The sequence below is a fragment of the Ictalurus furcatus genome, chromosome 23, assembly GCF_023375685.1.
Source record: "Ictalurus furcatus strain D&B chromosome 23, Billie_1.0, whole genome shotgun sequence".
Taxonomy (NCBI): Eukaryota; Metazoa; Chordata; class Actinopteri; order Siluriformes; family Ictaluridae; genus Ictalurus; species Ictalurus furcatus.
This window is the reverse complement of record NC_071277.1, coordinates 17687273-17708106: the sequence shown is the minus strand read 5'-3', so window position 1 is coordinate 17708106 and position 20834 is coordinate 17687273. Positions and strand designations below refer to the sequence as shown.

At 38.0% G+C, this 20834-nt stretch overlaps 2 protein-coding genes across 5 annotated transcripts; both read left to right on the top strand.

Moving 5' to 3' along the window:
• Positions 1–1794: 1794 nt before the first annotated feature.
• Positions 1795–16664, top strand: LOC128599750 (B-cell receptor CD22). 4 transcript variants are annotated; one of them, XM_053611680.1, is made up of 10 exons: positions 1795–1978; positions 2866–2919; positions 6664–7011; positions 7623–7919; positions 8069–8329; positions 10476–10736; positions 12759–13025; positions 13108–13204; positions 14387–14525; positions 16183–16664. In XM_053611680.1, exons 2-10 carry the CDS (start codon positions 2880–2882, stop codon positions 16225–16227), a joined length of 1755 nt encoding a protein of 584 aa, XP_053467655.1. In that variant the 5' UTR covers positions 1795–1978; positions 2866–2879; the 3' UTR covers positions 16228–16664. The 4 variants fall into 4 exon arrangements, with proteins under 4 accessions (XP_053467655.1, XP_053467656.1, XP_053467654.1 ...); XM_053611681.1 differs by lacking the exon at positions 1795–1978 and adding an exon at positions 2111–2309; XM_053611679.1 differs by lacking the exon at positions 1795–1978 and adding an exon at positions 2111–2323.
• LOC128599752 (free fatty acid receptor 2-like) lies at positions 16662–20828 on the top strand. Its single transcript, XM_053611683.1, has 2 exons — positions 16662–16951; positions 19257–20828. Exon 2 carries the CDS (start codon positions 19272–19274, stop codon positions 20241–20243), a length of 972 nt encoding a protein of 323 aa, XP_053467658.1. The 5' UTR covers positions 16662–16951; positions 19257–19271; the 3' UTR covers positions 20244–20828.
• Positions 20829–20834: the final 6 nt, after the last annotated feature.

Here is a 20834-nt window from a genome sequence, read left to right as displayed (position 1 = left end):
TGCCGTGTGTGTACGTGTCCTGTCGCAAAATGCGGTGAAAACTCCCACACGACCTTAACAATGTGATTAAGGTGTGTACATGTCTGTAATACACGTCGATAATGCGACTAAAACAGGAATACTCCACACGTCTTAATTCCATTTGTGTTTACTTCGAGTATGACTTTAATCAGATTAAGGTAATTAAAAACTGCTGTTTACATGCTAGTTTCTTAGAGTACTGTCTTAATCGGGTTTATAGTGGATTATTGTTGTCCATGTATAAACGCACTGAATGATTCTGTTTGTCGTGCTCTTTGATTTTTGAAACTTTGCAGACTTTTTACATTCACAAACAGCTCTATACCACACTACATGAAAGGTAATATCTGAAAAACAATAATAGGTGCACTTTAATTACACTACAATAAACTGCCATGCTGCACAGACGGGAGTCCAGAGAACACCCACACACACCAACCCCGATAGTGCGATAGCTCATTGTCCACGTATTTAATAATGGTGACGTTTTAAACACGTCGCAAACCTCACTACATTCGCATACTTCCATACTTTCTTTCCTCACATACTTCCATACTAGCATACTTGCAAACTTACATGCTCCCATGTTTGTACTCACACATTTGCCTACTTTCCTTACATAACTTGCCTACTTGCATATAACCCTAACATTCTTCCATATTTGCATCCTTACATAATTGTAAACTAGAAAACTGGTCAAGTTGTTACACTTGCACACTAGTTAGCATACTTTCCTACTTCTGGGATTGCATACTAGCATACTTGGATACGAGCATACTTGGATACTACCATACATTGATACTACCATACTTGGATACGATCATACTTGGATACTAGCATACTTGGATACGAGCATACTTGGATACGATCATACTTGGATACTAGCATACTTGGATACTAGCATACTAGCATACGTGGATACTAGCATACTTGGATACGATCATACTTGGATACTAGCATACTTGGATACGAGCATACTTGGATACTACCATACATTGATACTACCATACTTGGATACTACCATACTTGGATACTACCATACATTGACACTACCATACTTGGATACTACCATACTTGGATACTACCATACTTGGATACTACCATACATTGACACTACCATACTTGGATACTACCATACTTGGATACGATCATACTTGGATACTAGCATACTTGTATACTAGCATACTTGGATACGAGCATACTTGGATACTAGCATACATTCAAACTAACATACTTCCATGCTTGTGTATTTACATTCTTACAAACTACAACACTTGCCTTACATATACTATCAAGTATACTACTATGTCGTATATACTTTCATACTTACTTGCATTTACATTCTGTGTCATTTTTTACATTACACATTTATTAGGAAAGGAATGGCAGTTTGTTTTGTAAACGTTTGGATATAACAGTGAAAGTTTTACTGGAAAAGCAGTTGTTCATTAATAATCACCACCACTAATGTAAAGCACTCACTGGAGTTCAGTTTTCTTTCCTACATGTGAGATTTCTGCTTGTCCTATCCTGTTTCTGATTAAACAAACTATGGAGCGAGTTCCTTTGTCAGGGGCGGTGCAGAAACCTCCTGAAGATTTTTTCATCCACACACGTTGACTGTACAACCCCAAAAACCACGATGTCCTTTGATAATTGTAGTAGGTTGCTCTCTGAAAGTTCTGAGCTTCCTGTCAAAGAGAAAAAGCAGTGGTCAACACTCTCACAGACAATACCACTTGTTCAGTTTTCTCACTTTCAGTTCCGATTTTGCCATCAAATGTGTTTTAGTGTTCAACAGATGCACTGAGGGAAAAAAAAAAACCCCAAAAAACCACATGCCAGATGACAATGTTTTAGGCAAAGAGGAAGTGTCCTGGGCGGATATAGGGCACGGTTTGTATCAGAAACTTGGGAGCCTGCTGGCAAAAACAGGTCTGCACAGTAGGAGTGTAAGGTAAGAACATCATCATCACTGTATTGCAACACTTTACACATAGTATGTATAGGATTATTTCATCCCTACGATATTAAAACATCAAAGATGGTACAGTGAGATACATATTTAGAAAAAATGCCTGTTTAAGCCTTATTAAGTTATCTAGTAATAAACTGGCAACTTAGTGCAGACTATACCAGCATGTACTGTAGAGAAGCCTTAAAAATAAATGGGCTGAGCTGTTGGTCTCTTGAGCTCCTTGACTTAAAAAGAGCAAAGTGTACACTCCCATCACCACAAGCAAGCAACCAAGCAGCACAACAGCGAAGCCACTTTGCATCTTCTGAAGGTAGACGCATGTCTGTGAGTGATTATTTTTAACCTTTCCGTTCATTTCTTTTGTTCTCGACGTCCTCTTCTGGGTGTAACTGTATCATGGGGTTATAATAATATCGTTGCTGTATAGTCAGTTGTAGAAGAGTAAAGACAAATAATACTAAGGGTGTTTAAAGGATGTTCAGTGTGTATGAGCAGTGAATAAAAATCCTAGGGCGAGCAACAGGACATGGATTAGATAGATTAGATAGTTAGATGTAGAGCTTTTCTGTACAAATCGACAGTATCCCACTACTGTGACAGTATCCGACAGATTATATCCACTGTTAGATGTGTATTACAGGTCAAATAGTGTAACTTTACACTCTACACTACACTGTATTACACAATTATATGAATATGAATAGAAACTGTGGGGGGTTTTCTTTTCCCCCAGGAGCTTCAAACCACCTAAATCACCAGCTTTCTTTTTCATCTTGAATGCACTTTTACTTGTGCAGCTGTGAATAAAAGCCAGTGGGACCCTGTTAGCCTGTTTAAAGCATCCTTTTATTTCTTGTTTTCTCCAGGCTAGCCTCCAGTAATGGATAGATTTGGGACACTCACTCAGCTCTTCACTGCAGGTAACGTAACTGCATTAATGAGCATTATAATGTGGAAGGGTGAAAAGCCTAATTCGCAGTTTCACATCTGCAATGAAGGATGTGTTCCTCTCTATCGCTCTGCCAGTGCTGTTCCCAGGGCAGCTCGTATAAACGGACTACAAGGGCTAAGCTTCCCCTTTATGTGTGTCTTTAGCATCCTCATTGTCTTATCTGCGATTAACACACATTTGAAAAAAAAGAATTCTTTTCTAATCAGACACACTGTCTAATAATAGTACTAATTACACAAAAGGACGAAAGACAGAAACGTAGCTTTAGTGTGTTTGGTAACACTTTACTCTAGCAGTGCATGAATAAACATGTACTAATTCCTGAGTTAATACATAAATATGAACTAATAACTAACCTTAACTCATCCAGTGATGTCCGTGTACACAGCTGCATATGGCAAATTATATAAACAATTTGAAATTATGCAGGTTACATTCATATTCTTTCTTATACAGCATGTTTGATTTAGTTTACCCGTACATGTTAATTAATACATTAACCAAACAAACATGTACTAACATGTACTTTAGATGTATGAATTCACGCATGAATTCATAAGACTCACGTCATAGTTAAGGTTAGTTCTTGATTAGTTCCGGATTAGTACATGCCTTAACAAATCATTAATGCAGCTCCCAAATATAAATATATATATATATATATATATATATATATATATATATATATATATATATATATATATATATATATATATAATATTACTGTGAAAAAGCTTTAGGCACCCTATTTTTTATGGTACAAACTTTGTTATAGACTTTTTAATTTATGACTTCTACATTATCGAGTCAGTACAAAAACATTTTAGATGTCCAAGCATTAGTTTTCCAGCACAAAATGAAATGTTACAGAAAACTGTTTGTATGTCAGTAAAATAAAGCAGCATATTAAGTGGTAAGAGACACTTTTCAGACAAAATCATAATGAAGCCTGCTGGATTTTGCTGCAAAAAATAAAAAGCGAGCGAGAGAATGAGAACTCTCCAGAAGAAGTAGTGGCTGGTTCTGCAAAATGATCAATAAATCTTACAGCTCATTTTCTTTATAAAAACTTCATGAATTCTACCTGAGACGATTTGTTTTTTTAAAGCAAACGGTCGTCACACTAAATATTGCTGTTGTTTCATTTATTACTGTTTACTGCTCTTTAGAGTATTTTGTTTTAAGGGAGAAACATTTAATTTCATTATTTTCGAAGGCATCTTTGCTCTACAGCATTTCTTTTGCAAGACTTTTGCTCAGTACTATACATATTGTAGCGATACAACCTGAAACTTAATTGGGATTGCATCTCATGAATCTCCACAAAGTTCCCCATAAGATTAAATTGGGAAGTAGTTGTGGCATGGTTGGTGGTACCAGAGAGTCTAGTTTGAGCTGTCACGAAGAATACGGTAACTCAAGCGCTTTTTTACAGCCATGGTGAGGAGAAAAATAATTCCGAATACACACTATATTGAGGAAACTTGAGGTGGATGGGCTACAATAGCAGAAAACCGACTGTAGCTTCAGATTCCAACAGGAGTGTGTTGGTTTTTTTTTTCTGTTGTAACTCATCTACGTGTCTGGCCGTTCTTGTCTACCCTCTCTGCTCCACAAGGCATTTCTGCATACAGATCTGATGCTCACTGGATTTTTTTTTTTTACTTTTCACACATTTCTGGGAATACTCTAGTGACAGTTGTGTAAGAAAAACCCAGGAGATCAGCAGTTTCTAAAATACCAGCCCATCTGGCACAAACAACCATGTCACGAGTCAGAGTCCTTGAGATCACATTTTCTCTCCATTCTGATGTTAGATGTGAACAGGAGGGTCTTGACCTGTATCTGCATTGCGCTGCTGCCACATTATTGACTAAGTGGACAGTTGTATATCTGTACAGGGGATCTTAATAAAGTAGACAGTGAGTGCATGATCCCAGTTAAGTCCATTTGTAAGATTTGTAAGTCCAAGTTGTAACATTAAAAATATGGAAAAGTTCAAGCAGGGTGAATACTTATACAATACACTGCAGCTAGATTGAAGGATTATGATTTGAATATTTGAAAAGCTAACACTTTTTGCAAAGACAGGACTTTGCTTACATTAATTACATGTGGTTATTGGTACTATATCTTACAAGATAGATTGAAGGTTTTTTTTCCTATTACAAGAGAAGTGCAGGATGTAGTTTTAGTTTTATTTCCAGAACAAATTTTAAAAACAGAACTCGTGTTTGTGCAAATACTGCAGCGTGCGTCTTTCTCAGTTTGCTTTAAATAAAATGCCAGCAGATTATTTCCCCTTTATGTTGGTATCACATTAGAACTTTGAAAGCTGTTTTTCCAGCAGTTAAATGTGTGTTTTTTTTTTAACACAAGTGGCCCAATAGTACTTGTTTGAAGAACCGTTTATAATCTAGAATTAAAAAAAATTGCTTGTGCAAATGCTTTTTCACCATTTTCAGATATTCTCCTTGTATTATGGTTGATTAAGATAAAACATTTTTGTTATGTAATCTTCTTGATATGTTAGTCATTTCTTGAACAAGGAAAAAAAAAAATCTTCAATGCAGACAATTAAGACTGATTGAGCTACTATAATTATAGGCTATGAAATATTAAGATTACAATCAGATTAAAATCAGATTTTTGCTGTGCAGTATGTACTGTATGTTAGATTGTATTCATTATTCTAATGCTTTCTTAATGCTAGCACGTTTATAGCAACTACTCCCGTGTATATATATAACGATGTCACGAGTTCCCCTTTAAGCAGCGCACTGTGGAGCAGGTGCTCACGCACCTGCTTTTCCCTGGTTCACAATCGTGACATTTCGAAACGTGCATTTGTTTATGTTTCTGTTATGTCTCCTCCCCGTTCTGTCATTGGCTATTGTTTCACGTGTGTCTGAATTGCCCTCAGCCGTCAGCTATTACAACGCTGAGTAGGTTTGTATAAATACCGCGCACCTCCCAGGACACAGCGCGGAATATTGAATGAGTTAGTCACTTAGTTTAGAGTCCTCACGATAGATAACCATAGTCTTAGTTCATGTCATGTTTCATGGTTCATGTTTAGGTTCAGGATTAGGTTCGTTAGTTTTGTTCACGCTGGTTTCTCCGCTACCAATCCCGCGCTATTGTTCATGTTTCTTGTTTTATTCCTCGACCCTGTATTTCCGTGACCCCGACCTTGATTCCTGCCTCGCCCCTTTATGCCTGTTTGCCGATCGCCTGAACTTTGCATGTTACTGGATTACGTCTGTCTCTCTCTTAAATAAAACTGTTCATACTGCACTTGCATCCTACCTTATCTCCGTTACGTCACGATACGTGACAAACGACAACAAAATCCTCTTGTATAGGTGGTATAGATTGTAAAAGGACAATTCTATAACTGCTGTAGTAACAGGCCTCGTGTAAAAAAAACAAACAAAACCCAACAACATAAAAACAAACATTCATTCAAAAGATATAACATATATGTTGCTGTGCTGTAAAAGCTTCCACACGTTTCTAGAACATAATGGCAATCCTTCAAATTATCCAGAGTATGATTTCATTCCATAATCAGGACCCTGTTTCCTACAAAGTTTCAGAATTGCTGCAAATGCTGCACTCTTACCGATTTAACGCAAACCCAGCAAAACCACTGGTTGTGTTTTCCGATTTATGAACAAGAAGAAATGAACGGTCTATCTTATCTTCTCAGTTGCACTGCTTGGTGGTGTGTGTCACTGCTGGGAGGCGTACGTGCAGGGACCAGTCAACGCCGTCAGGGGCAGCTGCGTGTTGGTGCCGTGCAACACTGTAACTTACAGGAACGTCAAGTGGTACGCATATAGAAGAATGAGCTACCCAGTTGTGTACTCCAACGACCGCAGCGAGATAATGGATGAGTTTAAAGGAAGGACATCAGTCCCAAATGCACAAAACGGAAACTGCACTTTAAAGATTGACAACGTCCGGCAACAAGACAGCGAGGTGGACCTGTACGTATGGATCTGGACATATGGTGAAGATAAAGGATTTTATGACAGAACCATCAAAATAAATATATGTGAGTATAGACATAATATACTGCATACTTTAGGTATAACCACATATGATTCCAGTATCCAGAATGAGCAGATAATATGATCTAGACAGATACAAATAGTGGCATTGTGTTACACTCCTAATATACTGTACATGTATACACATTACATGGCCAAAAATATGTGAATCTCACATCCATAGATGCTTGTATACATAGTCTCCTTCCAAAACATTGGGCATTATTATATAAAAACAGAACTCCAGTCAATGTTCGGCATTGAGCATTATGATCTTAAGGTTGTATACGAATGCTCGGACATGGAAATCCATTCCGTAAAACTGGCCGGAAACCAGTTCTTCGATACGTCCCATTTAACTGCCATTGTGGGTCTGTATGGCTGTATGATTGATTTTATACACTGGGTAATGATGGGATGTGACTGAAATAAACCTACAAATTAAATAGGGTGTTCATATAGTTTTGGCCATGAGGTGTGTATACACCTGGACTTTTTCACACTTCGTTACAAATCTGAGAGTAGAAGCACATTTAAGCACACCCAAGAACCTGGGGAGCAACACTGGAGGGCCATGCTGTCTGCAATCTTATTAACATCTATTCTTTTCTCACAGTGGATCCCGTGCGACCTCATATGTCCGTGGCCAACACACAGGTCGAGGGAAAGCCTTTCACTGCAACATGCAGATTCCGCCATTCCTGCCCCTCAGCTCCACCACAGATGTCCTGGCAGGGTTTGAGTTCCACTTCTAATGTATTGACCCACAGGAAGGACGCGGAGGGATTATGGGAAACTGAGGCCACTGCTACGTTCAGAGTAACTCGCCAAAACCAGGGCGCACGTCTCAGCTGCAGGACCGTTCTCAGTGGACAAACTTTAGAGAGTGGTTCCGTTTCGCTCGACATCTCATGTAAGTAGTCCATAAGAATTATGTTGAATATGTTGATATATATATATATATACATATACATATATATATATATATATATATATATATATATATATATATATATATATATATACTTATAAACACACTTTATATTTAATACATTTCACCAGACGCTCCCACAGACGTGAAAATAGATTACATAGGACGTACCAGTGTAGTTGAGGGTGAGAAGATCTCACTTCAATGTACTAGCAAGGGCAAGCCTCAACCCACTGCCTATGAGTGGCTCGTCACCCAAAACAACAACACTATCCGCCTCAAAGGAAGTACTGTTCTCCTTCAAGATGTCAGAAGACGCACGTCCGTTTCCTGCATCGCCACTAACTCCGTCGGACATGGTGAATCAAAGCAGCTATCACTGGATGTCCATTGTGAGTAGTCTTGATGTGTTTCGGTTTCCTTTTGCTCCTCCTGAGAAGGGTATGCCGCAGAGATTAGCGATCCTCAATCCAGCATAAAAGTAGTGTTTGATTAGTTAGTAATCATGTTACGTAACATTCTATTACATGTTGCATTGTCTCATTGGGCATATACTGTGTTCAGTCACTGGGTTATCCAGCATGCATTAAACATTGCACAAACTAGATAGTATTCCTCTTTATACTGGTTGAATTCTCAATTCTGATTAGTCTGAAGGTGTTGGTTCATTCTCTATAATATATTATTAATGCACTCCTTCTAATACGTCAGCATTTCTATAGTATCAGCTATTTTACAATGTGTGGTGTGGTACATCTGTATGGTGTAGGTTCCAGGTAAACCGAGAAAAAAATGGTGTAATTGTTGATATGGTGAAGTTTTCTGTGGAGACACTTATTAAGGATTTATTAAAGGAGTCTCCAGTGTCAGAGCTTCGTAACCATGTTTACTTTTGCCACCACGGGGTTAAGTCTTCAAGACAGAAGGCTTTGTGATTTGTCTGTACCAATCTAGCAAGCAAGTTCAAGCTGGTCTTGGTCCCACCAGCTAGCTCTCACATGTTATATAACATGTTATATAACAGCTACCAGCTGTGGAGAGTGAAGGTTATCACTTGTTTTTTGTAATAATTAATGGGGTTCTATAATTATGTGTCTCAGTTTCGTTTGGGAAGCAGTATGTCTACGTGTATTTTGCCTCGGCTTGTTTTATTTAATAAATCTTCTTCTGTCTCCTTTAACACATACACCTGGAAATCTGGACAGTTGTTTCTCAGTGGTTAAATGTTCAAATGCCAAGTGGTCACTAGTGGCCCTTTCTGTAGTGGGAGTAACGCATGTTTTAGATCAGGGCTGTCAAGCATACAGTGGTGCTTGAAAGTTTGTGAACCCATTAGAGTTTTCTATATTTCTGCGTAAATGTGAACTAAAATGTGAAATTTCTCGTGCGAAAATCTGATGATGTTTTAGGACATATTTATGCAGAAATCTGGAACATTCACAAATTTTTCAAGCACCACTGTACAACCCGTGGGCTGAGACTGACCTGATTAATGTTCAAATCTGGCTCGCCGAATGAATTCAGAATCTGCATTCTCAATTAAAATCAATATTTGAATAAAATGAAATGTAATATTAGCATACAATTATTATTCCATATGCAGATAATAAGTAAGCCAGATCTTATTTGCTCTAGTGGAATTCAGACACATATGATAATGTTCTTTGTTTCACTGCGTGCACTTCAAGGCTTCCCTAGCACTTCCCGGTGTTGCAAAGTGACTCCTTACTATTTAATTTTCTTGCTTCATAGCTAAGTATAATACCGAATGAATTCACAAGGCAAGCAAAGCAAAAATAAAAGTTAATAGATTACAAATAAACATTTATTTGTAATCTATTAACTTTTATTTTTGCTGTTCATGAACTTAAAGTATTTGGCTGAATTGTACCATGAACAGAACTGATTTAATGAAGTATTTTATAGCTGGGGTTCCTAAACTGTGGGTTGCTCCCCCACATCACCAGAGAAACTCATAATCGAGTGTAGTTCAGCAAGATAATGGGCAAATCTATACTATGTCTCAAAACTTACATACTATTCTAGATTGTTGTTGAGTACTAATATTAACCGGTTTTCCTAATATAATTTCATACAGCCTTCAGATCTACCAAAAGTTCTGTTTTGCGTACCACTCTTCTGCGGTTTCTAGATTAGTAAGTACTTTTGAATATAGCAGATGATCACTTTTAATCCTCCAGATATAGATCAGATAGGCAGATAAGTGTGTGACCAATGCTGCTCATGATGCCTTTCAAGCAGCGTAAGCCCACCATTCCCGCTAGACTGGTACAACAGTGCAAGGAATATTCCTTTGGTTTTTAGTCAGAACGTAGACATATGTTACTGACATAAGATAAAATGTTCATATGTTACAGTTGTTGTAAATTTTAAATCTGGAGTTAAAATAAAAATTATGGCCGACAAGGACATTAGGCCCAAAGGGGTTATTTACCTAAAAAAAAAATCTCCCGGTTTTATAGGGTATAAAAATGAGGCTGTACTTATAAACATTTTATATTTAACACATTTCATCAGATGCCCCCATGGATGTGAAAGTAGATTACACAGGAAACACCACGGTGGTCGAGGGTAACGAGATCTCACTTAGATGTGTCAGCGATAGCAGGCCTACACCCACACACTATGAGTGGCTCGTCACCCAGAACAACACCACCAGGCACTACAAAGTACGTACTCTTGTCCTTCGAGATGTGAGAAGAGACACGTCGGTCTCCTGCATCGCCACTAACACCATCGGACGTGGTGAATCAAAGCAGTTATCGCTCAATGTCCATTGTGAGTAGTCTTGATATGTTTTCCTGTTAAGTTTCTTTCTAAACACCTGAGCAGGATGTTGTAGAGATCTACAGTCATGTGAAAAATTAAGTACACCCCATAGAAATGGCATTTTATTTATTTATTTATTTATTTATTTAGTACATATTTGGACAAGCAAACATTTGATCCTCTTTGAAACAGTGATACTGTATAGTCTATCAAATGACACATAACTTTAACAATTTGTAGTTTAAACGAACAACAACAACAACAACAACAACAAAAAACAGATCAGTCACATGGAAAAAGTAAGTACACCCCTATGTTTATCACACCTTCAAATCCATAAAATTAGAATCAGGTGTTCAGGATTGGGTGCCAGGGATTAGAACCTGCCCTTTGTTATTGAGGTGTGTGGTGTCATCATGCCAAGATTTAAAGAGTTCTGTAAGGCCTTGAGAAAAAAGGTTGTGGATGCCTATGAGTCTGGCAAGGGATTTAAAAAGATCTCCAAATTATTTGAAATACATCATTCCACTGTAAGGAAAATCATCTACAAATGGGACGGATTTCAAACGAGTGCCAATTTGTCCAGAACTGGTTGTCCCAGCAAATGCAGCCAAAGAGCAGACTGTCTGATGCAAGGGGTCTCCAAGGACCCCAAAATTTCATCACAGGATCTGCTAGTAAGTCGTGCAACTGTTGGTGTCAAAGTGCATGTTTCTACAGTCGGAAAGAGATTGCACAAATTTGACCTGTATGCGAGACGTGCCAGGAAAAGGCCTTTGCTGTCTAAATAGAACGTTAGAGCAAGACTACAGTTTGCTAATGAGCATATAGGGAAAGACCAGGCCTTCTAGAATAATGTGCTCTGGACAGACAAATTAAGTTGGAGTTGTTTGGCCACAGTTACAGCAGACATGTTTGGTGCAGACTAAAGACAGCTTTTCAAGAGAAGCACCTCATACCAACTGTGAAGCACGGTGGTGGAAATGTTATGGTTTGGGGTTGCTTCTCTGCCTCAGGGACTGGACAGCTTGCATTCATTGATTCAACTATGAATTCTGCATCTGCAAAATAATCAACTTTATGAATGCATAAAGTGTGGGAACTGTAACTCCGCTTCATCACACCACCCGGTCGTTATTTATTTTCCTAGAACAACACACCCCAAGTGTTTTATTCCTTACCTATCAGAGTTAGAAATGTGCGTCAAGAATACCAGCAGGGTGATGAGTATGGTAAACGTGAAATATGAAAGCGAAAGGTGTAGTAAAACAAGTGGTTAGAGTCTGTTAACATCTGTGCAGCCAACACTTTTTAGACCACAGGACTACGAGAGACATCTAACAATGGAGTTATTGGATATCCAACACGAAGATCCTAAAGAGAACTGTGAATTCGTTCTGTGCCAGATACAAGTTCAATGCCTTCTCAGGCTCAAGTGAAGAGGTGTTGAATTTACTAACTTGAGCTTTTGCTCTATAGTATTGTTTAAAAAAAAAAAAAATCATTGATGGGGTACTTTAGTTACTTGGTTCAGTTTAATTTAAGAAGCAGTGAGTCTAAGTCTTTTATTAGCTCCTTTTGCTTGTGTCTGCATTCAGAAGTGCGTAAAGATTGGACATGTGTGTTCGGAGATGCTCTCCTGCTCACCACAGTTGTAAACAGTGGTCATTTGAGTTCCTGTAGCCTTCTCCTCTGACAGAGTATGTCCGCCTGTTGAACTGCCGCTCACTGGATTTTTTTTTGTTTTTCTCACCATTTTGTGTAAACGCCATTTTTAGAAGTTGCGTTGTAGTATTTCACTTTGGCTTCCTTCCTGGAGAGGCAGCTCGGAAATAAATAAATAAATCAAACGAAACAGACTGTCCAGTTCTTCAGAATGAACGTCCACTTTACATCTTAGTATTGAAACTCTGAAATAATATCTATGGAAAGGTTAAGGTTTTTTTAATAAAAAAATTATTTAAAAAAACACATTTTTGTAACATTCAAGCCTTTAATTTGTCAAATCACATATCTTCCCCCGCATCTCAGATTCTCCATCGATCGTGCAAGGCTTATTTTGCTCCATGCAGAACAGAAAACTACAGTGTGTGTGTCAAGCAGAGGCCAAGCCAAGTGTTGTCATCTCTTGGACCGTAGATGGCAGCAGTGAGGTTTTTCCACCCTTCAACACCACGACTCAGCACAATGGAAGCATGACGGTGTCAGAGTTGACTGGACCGCAGGGCCACAACGTCACCTGCACGGCGACAAACAGTGTGGGCTCCGAATTTACCCAGATACTTGTCCAGTCTGAAGGTACTGTTCAGGCCGGCGTGGTTTGAAAGCAAACACAGTAGTCTGATGTCACTGTTAATGAATGTTTTCTCTGTGCTTCAAGGGGATACTTCAGCAGTGTTTGCGGTGGTTGGGGCGTCTGCCGGGGTGTGCGTCATCTTAGGACTTGCTGTGACAGTGCTCATGATTTGGAAAAAGAGGTAAAGTGGTTTTGCAAGGTTTTGCCGCATTCTTTTTAGAAATAACAAGAATCACCGAGTCTCTATTAAAACAAGACACTGCAGGTACAAGGGAGAATTTTGGTAACATCATGAATGTTTCAGATTTTTGGATCTATATCACGTCACATCTCACACTGTATTATTACGAACAAAACATAAAACCTATTAAATGTTTATTTCACTATTTTTTTTATCCTCTCGTGACCACCATGTAATCTTAATACATAGCACCTTTAATTAAGGCTTTAAGCTCCGCCCATTTTACAATTACGTCATGTCATATAGCCCTGAAAAACTCATTTCCTGATAAATATGTCCATTTTGATATACACGTCAGTTTCCCTTATAAAGCTTACAAATCACGCTAACTAGAGTGGAAGCACATTAAAGCCCATTTTATTTGTAAAGGCTTTTTTTTTTCCTTCTACATTCAGAACCTACTGCATTCATGAACGTTTACATATTCATTCCTATCCCACATTCAGAAGGATAATATAGAGGAATTTCCCAAAATGTTGATATTTCATGGATCGATGTTAGATTTTCGATAGGAAAAAAGACAAGAAAACATTTCTGCAGCATAGTACTATATTTTCTTGATTAAACAATGAGAAAAATCGGGATTCCAACAAACTTTTCTGTAAAAAAAAAAAAAAAAAAAAATCCATTCTCCGAGAGAGTGAAATAAACATTTGAATTCAAACATCATTCCAATACTAGATTATTGGTTTGCACGTTTACGCATATTTAATTAACCAAAGCCTCAATTGCTAAATAAATGTCTGTTAAAGAAAAGAATATCAGCAAATCATCAGCTAGCTAAGATTAGTTGTATTGTTGTTTTGTTTGGTTTTGTTCTGTTGTAAATATCCAATTCAAGAGTGTCTTATGGAGATGGTTGAGTTCACAACTCAAACTGGATCGGAACTTAAATGTAAATGCTCACTCCGTGCAATTTTTACCATAAAAATCTTCTATTTATATTTAAACGTGCTTATGTACGTAGCTTAACAACCTCCTACAGTATGAAGCAAGTTTAAGAAAAACAGGGCTCACAAGTTCTTCAAGAATGATCAAAGTCAGAGAGTTTTGTATTATTAAGGGCATATGTATTATTAAAGAGTATATGTGTCTGTAATGAGCGTGACTTTGTGTTTTTAGACGCCATGCAGTGCCACGTGGAGGTCTCTCCACTGCCCAGCATGTGACGGCTAATAAAACGTGCCATGACTACAGTTTGGAGTCAGATGAAGACCTGTATGTTAACGCAGTGCGCGGTCAACAGGTTTATGAAGATCAGGTAACATTAACACAAATCCTTAACAAACATTTTTCTTGTGTATCTACTCTAATGCATCAGAGTCATCGCATCAGCTCGTTGTTAAGCTCACTGTTGAGTTAAATTTATGTCATTTGAATACAAACAGGTGACTTAGAAAACCGAGCAGCACGCAAGACATGAAACATGACAGGGTGTGCTGTTAAAGGAAAATAATCAAGGATCGCTGTCATTGCTCCAAAGTGAATTCTTTTCCAATGACAGCAAGTGCTTTATTCTTCTATACTACAGGAATTGACCAACAGGGAATTTTTTTATTTCTTGAAAAAACAACACTTTTTATCCATTTAAAGTTACATTTCATGTTGAGGAATGCCCACAAATCAAGCTAGTTCCTGTTGTCATTTACGTTATAGGAGCTATAAACAGTCATTCCCTCACCAACCTTTCTTTTTTTTATCTCTCTTGTGTAAGGAATAGTTTTACCTCTGACTGTTATAAAGTGCTGATACTTATATACACCGATCAGCCATAACATTCAAACCACTACATCGATTATCTCGTTACAATGGCACCTGTCAAGAGGTGGGATATATTAGGCAGCAAGTGAACAGTCAGTTCTCAAAGTTGATGTGTTGGAAACAGGAAAAATGGGCAAGCGTAAGGATATGAGCGACTTTGACAAGAGCTAGACGACTGGGTCACTCAAATGACAGTTGTCACTCAAAAACACACCTAAGGCGCAGTGTTTCTCTCCCTAAGAAAATGGAAGACGAGCCAGTCGACATATGATTCAGGAACGATTTACGATTTGTATTTTGAACTCTCGATATTAAATGAATCCGCCTGGAAGCCCCGAACCCTTACCCCCACCTCACGTGTTCTCAGGGCTTGCAGGGCGTCGTGATATGTGCAAAGCTAAATGGAGAATATCAAATCAAATCTACTAATGTATGTTTGACTTGGGTAACATTACACAAGAATATAGCTGAGATCAGATAACTGTATTTATTAAGGATGCCTGCGAAAAAAAAATAGTTCGTAAATGGTCAAAATCAGCAGTGTCATTTCTTTTGGCAAAAGAGGGGAAAAAAAGGAATGAAAAGTTTGACCTAAACAGATTATAGGCCTAGAACAAAGTATCAGATCTCACAGTTTATAAATTATATCAATGCTGATGATAATTAGAAGGGATTAAATGTAAAAGAATTATATTGACGTTGTACTATTGTTGTTGTTGTTGTTGTTGTTGTTTTTATGGGGGTTACTGCACATTACTAAGGAATCACCAAAAAATCCATCATCCAGTTGAGTTTTCGTGATTGCCACTGCCGGCAAGCAGTTCCCGACTGCACAGTCGTAATCTACTTAAACATGAACTTTTTTTGGCTACTGGATTAGGCTGGACAAATTGATTATTTATTTATTTTTTTTTAAATGGTAAATAACAAGTAGAAAAAAAAAATCAATCATGTACAAGCCTACCGGTGAGTTTCCTTAATTTGACTCCATTAGTGCACCCACTTTATGCGGTCAGTTTCGGTCAGTAAAACAGACAATGACGTCTTTTATCGGTGAGGAATGGTTCAGATGATATTACTTTTAGATAAATAGTCAAATAATAACAATTCCTGATTGTAACTATTCCATTTGAATTTGTTCTTTCTCTGTTTGATAGGACGCAGAGTCCTGTATCTACCAGAATTATGATAAAAGTTCCTGAATCATGAGGATCATTGTAACTTTTGAGTATGTACTTTTAAGTATCTATTTTTGTATATACGATAAAACCTGAAATAAAGTATCGCTTAAACAAAGAATGGCTCTCTTGTCTTTACACGAATACAGAGAGGGGAAAAAATACTAACGCTGTACTGAACCATGTCTTATTTGAACTGAATTAACACACCACTTTAAGATCTTTGGATGTCAGCTGATGAATGAGTTCTTTTTGTTATTAAAGACGAGTAAGGGGTGTTCAGAGTGGTGTAAACTCGCACAGGTGGAACGGTTTAGATTAACCCCCTTGCCTTGTTTAATCTAATATGTAGCTCATTATATAAACAGGCATCCCACGGTCAGAGAGGCTTATAAAGAGATCCTGTCCTACGCATACCCGAATAAAAACAGATGGCCCTGCCTGGTCGTAAAAGTCACCCAAGGTTTACAAGCCTCATTTATTTGTGTTCATTACTTAGACTGAAGGAAATACTATATCATATCCTTAGAGGACTTACCAAGAAGCAGTACAGACCAAGGAGCAAAGTTGCATATCAGCATGCAGAAGAATGAAGCGGAATAATTTACTAATAAAATATTGAATTTCTAATGTCGGTGGATATGGGTTACAATGCATTTATTTGAGGAATTTGGACTGATTTAGGAGCAACGGTGGTGACGGAAAAGAAGAAGACTCATCTTTATCATTTCATATTGCTGGCTTGAATGTAAGTACTCTTTCAATATTGTGTGTAATATTACAAAAATATAATAATCCTAATAATATCAAATGCAAAACAATGGTTGGTTGTTGGACTTTGGAAGTCAGAGGAGCCATAGAGCTGTATCATTAGTCATTTATACTGGCTCCTTTACAAAACATATGCAAACATGGCTGCTCTAATAATGACCTGTATTGTAAACATTAGCTTATTGATGACTAGAAAGGTTAAGCAATTGTATGTGCTAGTTAGTAAGTTAGTAATTATTATTATTATTATTATTATTATTATTATTATTATTATTATTTTTAAATGACATTTATGCTAAACTTCCTACAAAAGCTGTTGCAAAGAAAAATGTATTGGACACATCAAAAATTGTGTATGTTTTCTTTCGTTTAACTTCTCTGCCTCTTACGTTATCTACAAATAAGATTAGAATAAATGAAACCTATTCACCGCTGATTAATACCGTCCAGTTGTTTATTATTTTTCCGACTCAGCTTATCGACATAAATTAATCATATCTGGAGATGTCAGCACAGAAATTAATTAACTGATATCCTGAAATGAAACAGACCTTTTAATGTGCCATAGTTTCTCATTAAAAACAAACAGTGAAATCTCCCTCTCAGTCCTGCGTTACTGCTCTGCAAATTCTTGTTTAGCAAATTCTTTCTGCTTTTTTTGTTTGCGTTTGTTTTTCTGCTTGTGGGAGAGGCATGTAATAGTCTCATCACATGACACTAAATTTATGCATAAGTGTGTGTTTCAAAATGTATTTGGTAAATATCACACAGCGACAAAATATTCTCTCAGGTCAGAGAGAACAAAATTGTCAATATTTGTTAAAAAAAAAAAATTCCAAGAATTGTCATAATGTCTGTTGTTTACATACACTCATGCTAAAAAATAGATCAAGCTTCTTCTTCTTCTTTTTTTTGGTCCTTGGGGATTATCGCTCTCTCATAGTCGAGAAGAAACCTACCCCAAAATAATACAAAACACTAAATACCTGGTATTGAGGTATTTGTATCTGAAAAGTGAATGCCCAAGGAAGAAGAAGAAGAAGTTTGTTTTCACCCTCTTGAACTTTTGAGTTAAAATGTGGAACTGAAACATACCTACCAATGCCTTTTTTTATGTCATGAATCTACACACAATTGCACATAATATTAAGGTGGAAGGAAAGATCAATATAGTTTGCAAAAATATTTGCAAGTAAAAAAAAACAACCCAAAAAACTGATCTGTGTACAATTTAAGTGTCATGTGATCGCAATATTAATACGCCTGTTCCTGGAAGGTCCCAGAGTTTGTTAGAAAATATACCTAAACAACGAGCTCTTGAGGACCAAAGAGCTCATATAAAACAATCTTAGACAAAGTTTTGGAAATGCATCAGTCAGGGTGTGGTTATAAAAAAATGTCCCAAACTTTGAACATCCCACAGAGCACCATTATTAAATCTATTATTTAAAAATAGAAAAAAATATAACACAACTTCGACTCTGCCTTCCAGAAGTCGGTGACAAGGTATAGTAAGAAGGGAATTAGTCACAGAATCAACCAAGAGGCCAAGGGTAAACATGATGCTACCACCACCATTTTTCACTGTGATGATGGTGTTCTTAGGGTGATGAGCAGCATTGAGATTTAACCAAACATACTGCTTTGTGCCAAGCCCAAAAAGTACAATTTTGGGTTCATCAGAACAGAGAACCTTATGCATGTGAGTTCCTAACGTGCATTTTTGGCTAAATTTATTTTAATCACCACTCTTCCAAAAAGCCCAGCTTTGTAGAGTGTCCAGGCTAAGGTTGTCCAGTGTACAGTTTCTTTTATCTGATCTCTCCAGCTCTTTCATGTCGCCCTTGGCCTCTTGATTGCTTCTCTTACTAATGTCCTCTTTACCCAATCATTGACTATTTATTGGATGATCAACACCAGGCAGAGTCGCTGTTGTGCCATATTCTTTTCTTTTTTCAAATAATGGATTATTTCAAATAGTGCTCGATGGGATGTGCAAAGTTTGTGATGTGTTTTATAACAAAACTCTTATTTATCCCTGAACTTTGTCCCGGAATTGTATTGATAGCTCTTTGGTCTTCAGGATGCTGTTTGTTTAGGTATGTTCTCTAACAAATTCTGAGACCTTTCAGGAACAGGTGTATTTATACTGAGAAGTTAAGAATATTCATGCAAGGCATTGTCATTTTAAATTCAGACTCTGTTATCTGTCTCAATCGTGCTTTCAAAAACAGATCCAGGCTTGAGTAATCCATAATATCTGATGATTCTCCTTTGTTTAGATATTTGACAGCGCTATGGTGTCAGAGGTGGTGATCCTGACGGTCTACATCCTTACCTTCTTGACTGGCCTGCCGGCAAACACACTTGCCTTGTACGCCTTCATCAAGAAGCTCCGTGACAAACCCACCCCCACGGACTTCCTCCTGCTCAATCTGACTATATCAGACCTTCTTTTCCTACTCTTCCTGCCTTTCAAGATGTACGAGGCAGCATCTGAAATGCGCTGGCTCCTCCCTAGTTACCTGTGTCCCCTCACCACGTTTATATTCTTCTCCACCATCTATACCAGCTCACTGATGCTAATGGCTGTTAGTGTTGACCGTTACCTGTGTGTGGCATTCCCAGTCAAGTATAAGATCCACCAGAGGCCTGTATATGGAGTCATCTGCAGCATCTTTATCTGGATCACTACGTCAACTCATCTCTGCTTCGTATATATTGTGGATCACCTGACTGGAGATGATAGCCAGGTCCATGACTGCTACAACAACTTTACTCAGTCTCAGCTGGATGTAGTATTGCCCATGCGTCTAGAACTGTGCGTTGTTCTCTACTTCCTCCCACTCATCGTTTGCACCTTCTGCTACACAAAATTCATCCTCATTCTCAGGCGCACAGCCAGCCTCAATGAGGGGAAGCGACGGAGGGCTGTTGGCATGGCCTTGGGTACACTTTTGGTCTTTGTGGTCTGCTTCCTGCCCTACAACACCACACACCTCCTGGGCTACATCACCAGGGACAACGTGATCTGGAGATCTGATGCTTTGCTGCTCACCACCGTCAACACAATCTTCGACCCAATCACTTTTTATTTCTCCTCAGCTGCCTTCCAAGGAAATCTGAAGGCTCTCCTAAGACCCAGTACTAAGGCTGCTTACACTGGCGAGGTGATAGAAAATGTCTGCACTAAACCGAATCGAGTGATACAAGGCAACCAGACTGAAAATATACCCGATAACGATGCTAGTGAATTGGCATGTCCATAGAGAGTTTGATCTTCTGCAAACCTCTTAGAACCAAATTTTGCAAGACCTTCACAGTTGGTAGACAGAATAGCAGAATCCACATGAATAGGTATCTTTACTTTGTTCGGTAACAAAATATGTTTAACGTAAGTTCCAGTGAGGCCAAAAAGTTGGTGCCAAATTTGGTGGGACAAAAATCGACGCCAAACAGCACATCTTAGGTGAAAGATGCAGCAATCGGGCACTCCCGGGATCGTGAGGCTCACAAAGTCGTCATTTATGTCACTCTGCCATTCAGACTTTATTGTCTGAAGAGTTCATTCCATTTTATTTACGTTGGGAGGAAGCCAGAGAATGTCTTCAGCCCTTCAACCCACAATGTTTGTTTCTAACTGCATGAATCCTTTATTGGAGTCAATAAATCCAGAGTTTGCTATCTAAAGTTATGCCTGTTCCAAGAAGTATAAGGTTTTGCTAGGCAAGTTGAACCCTGTGATGTAAATACCACTCCCTTGTCATGTTTACATATTTTATAACTCTCAACCTTCATCAACAACAAGATGAAAATACCTTTAAATGGAAAATTTCATTTAAATGTTATATTCAGGGTCG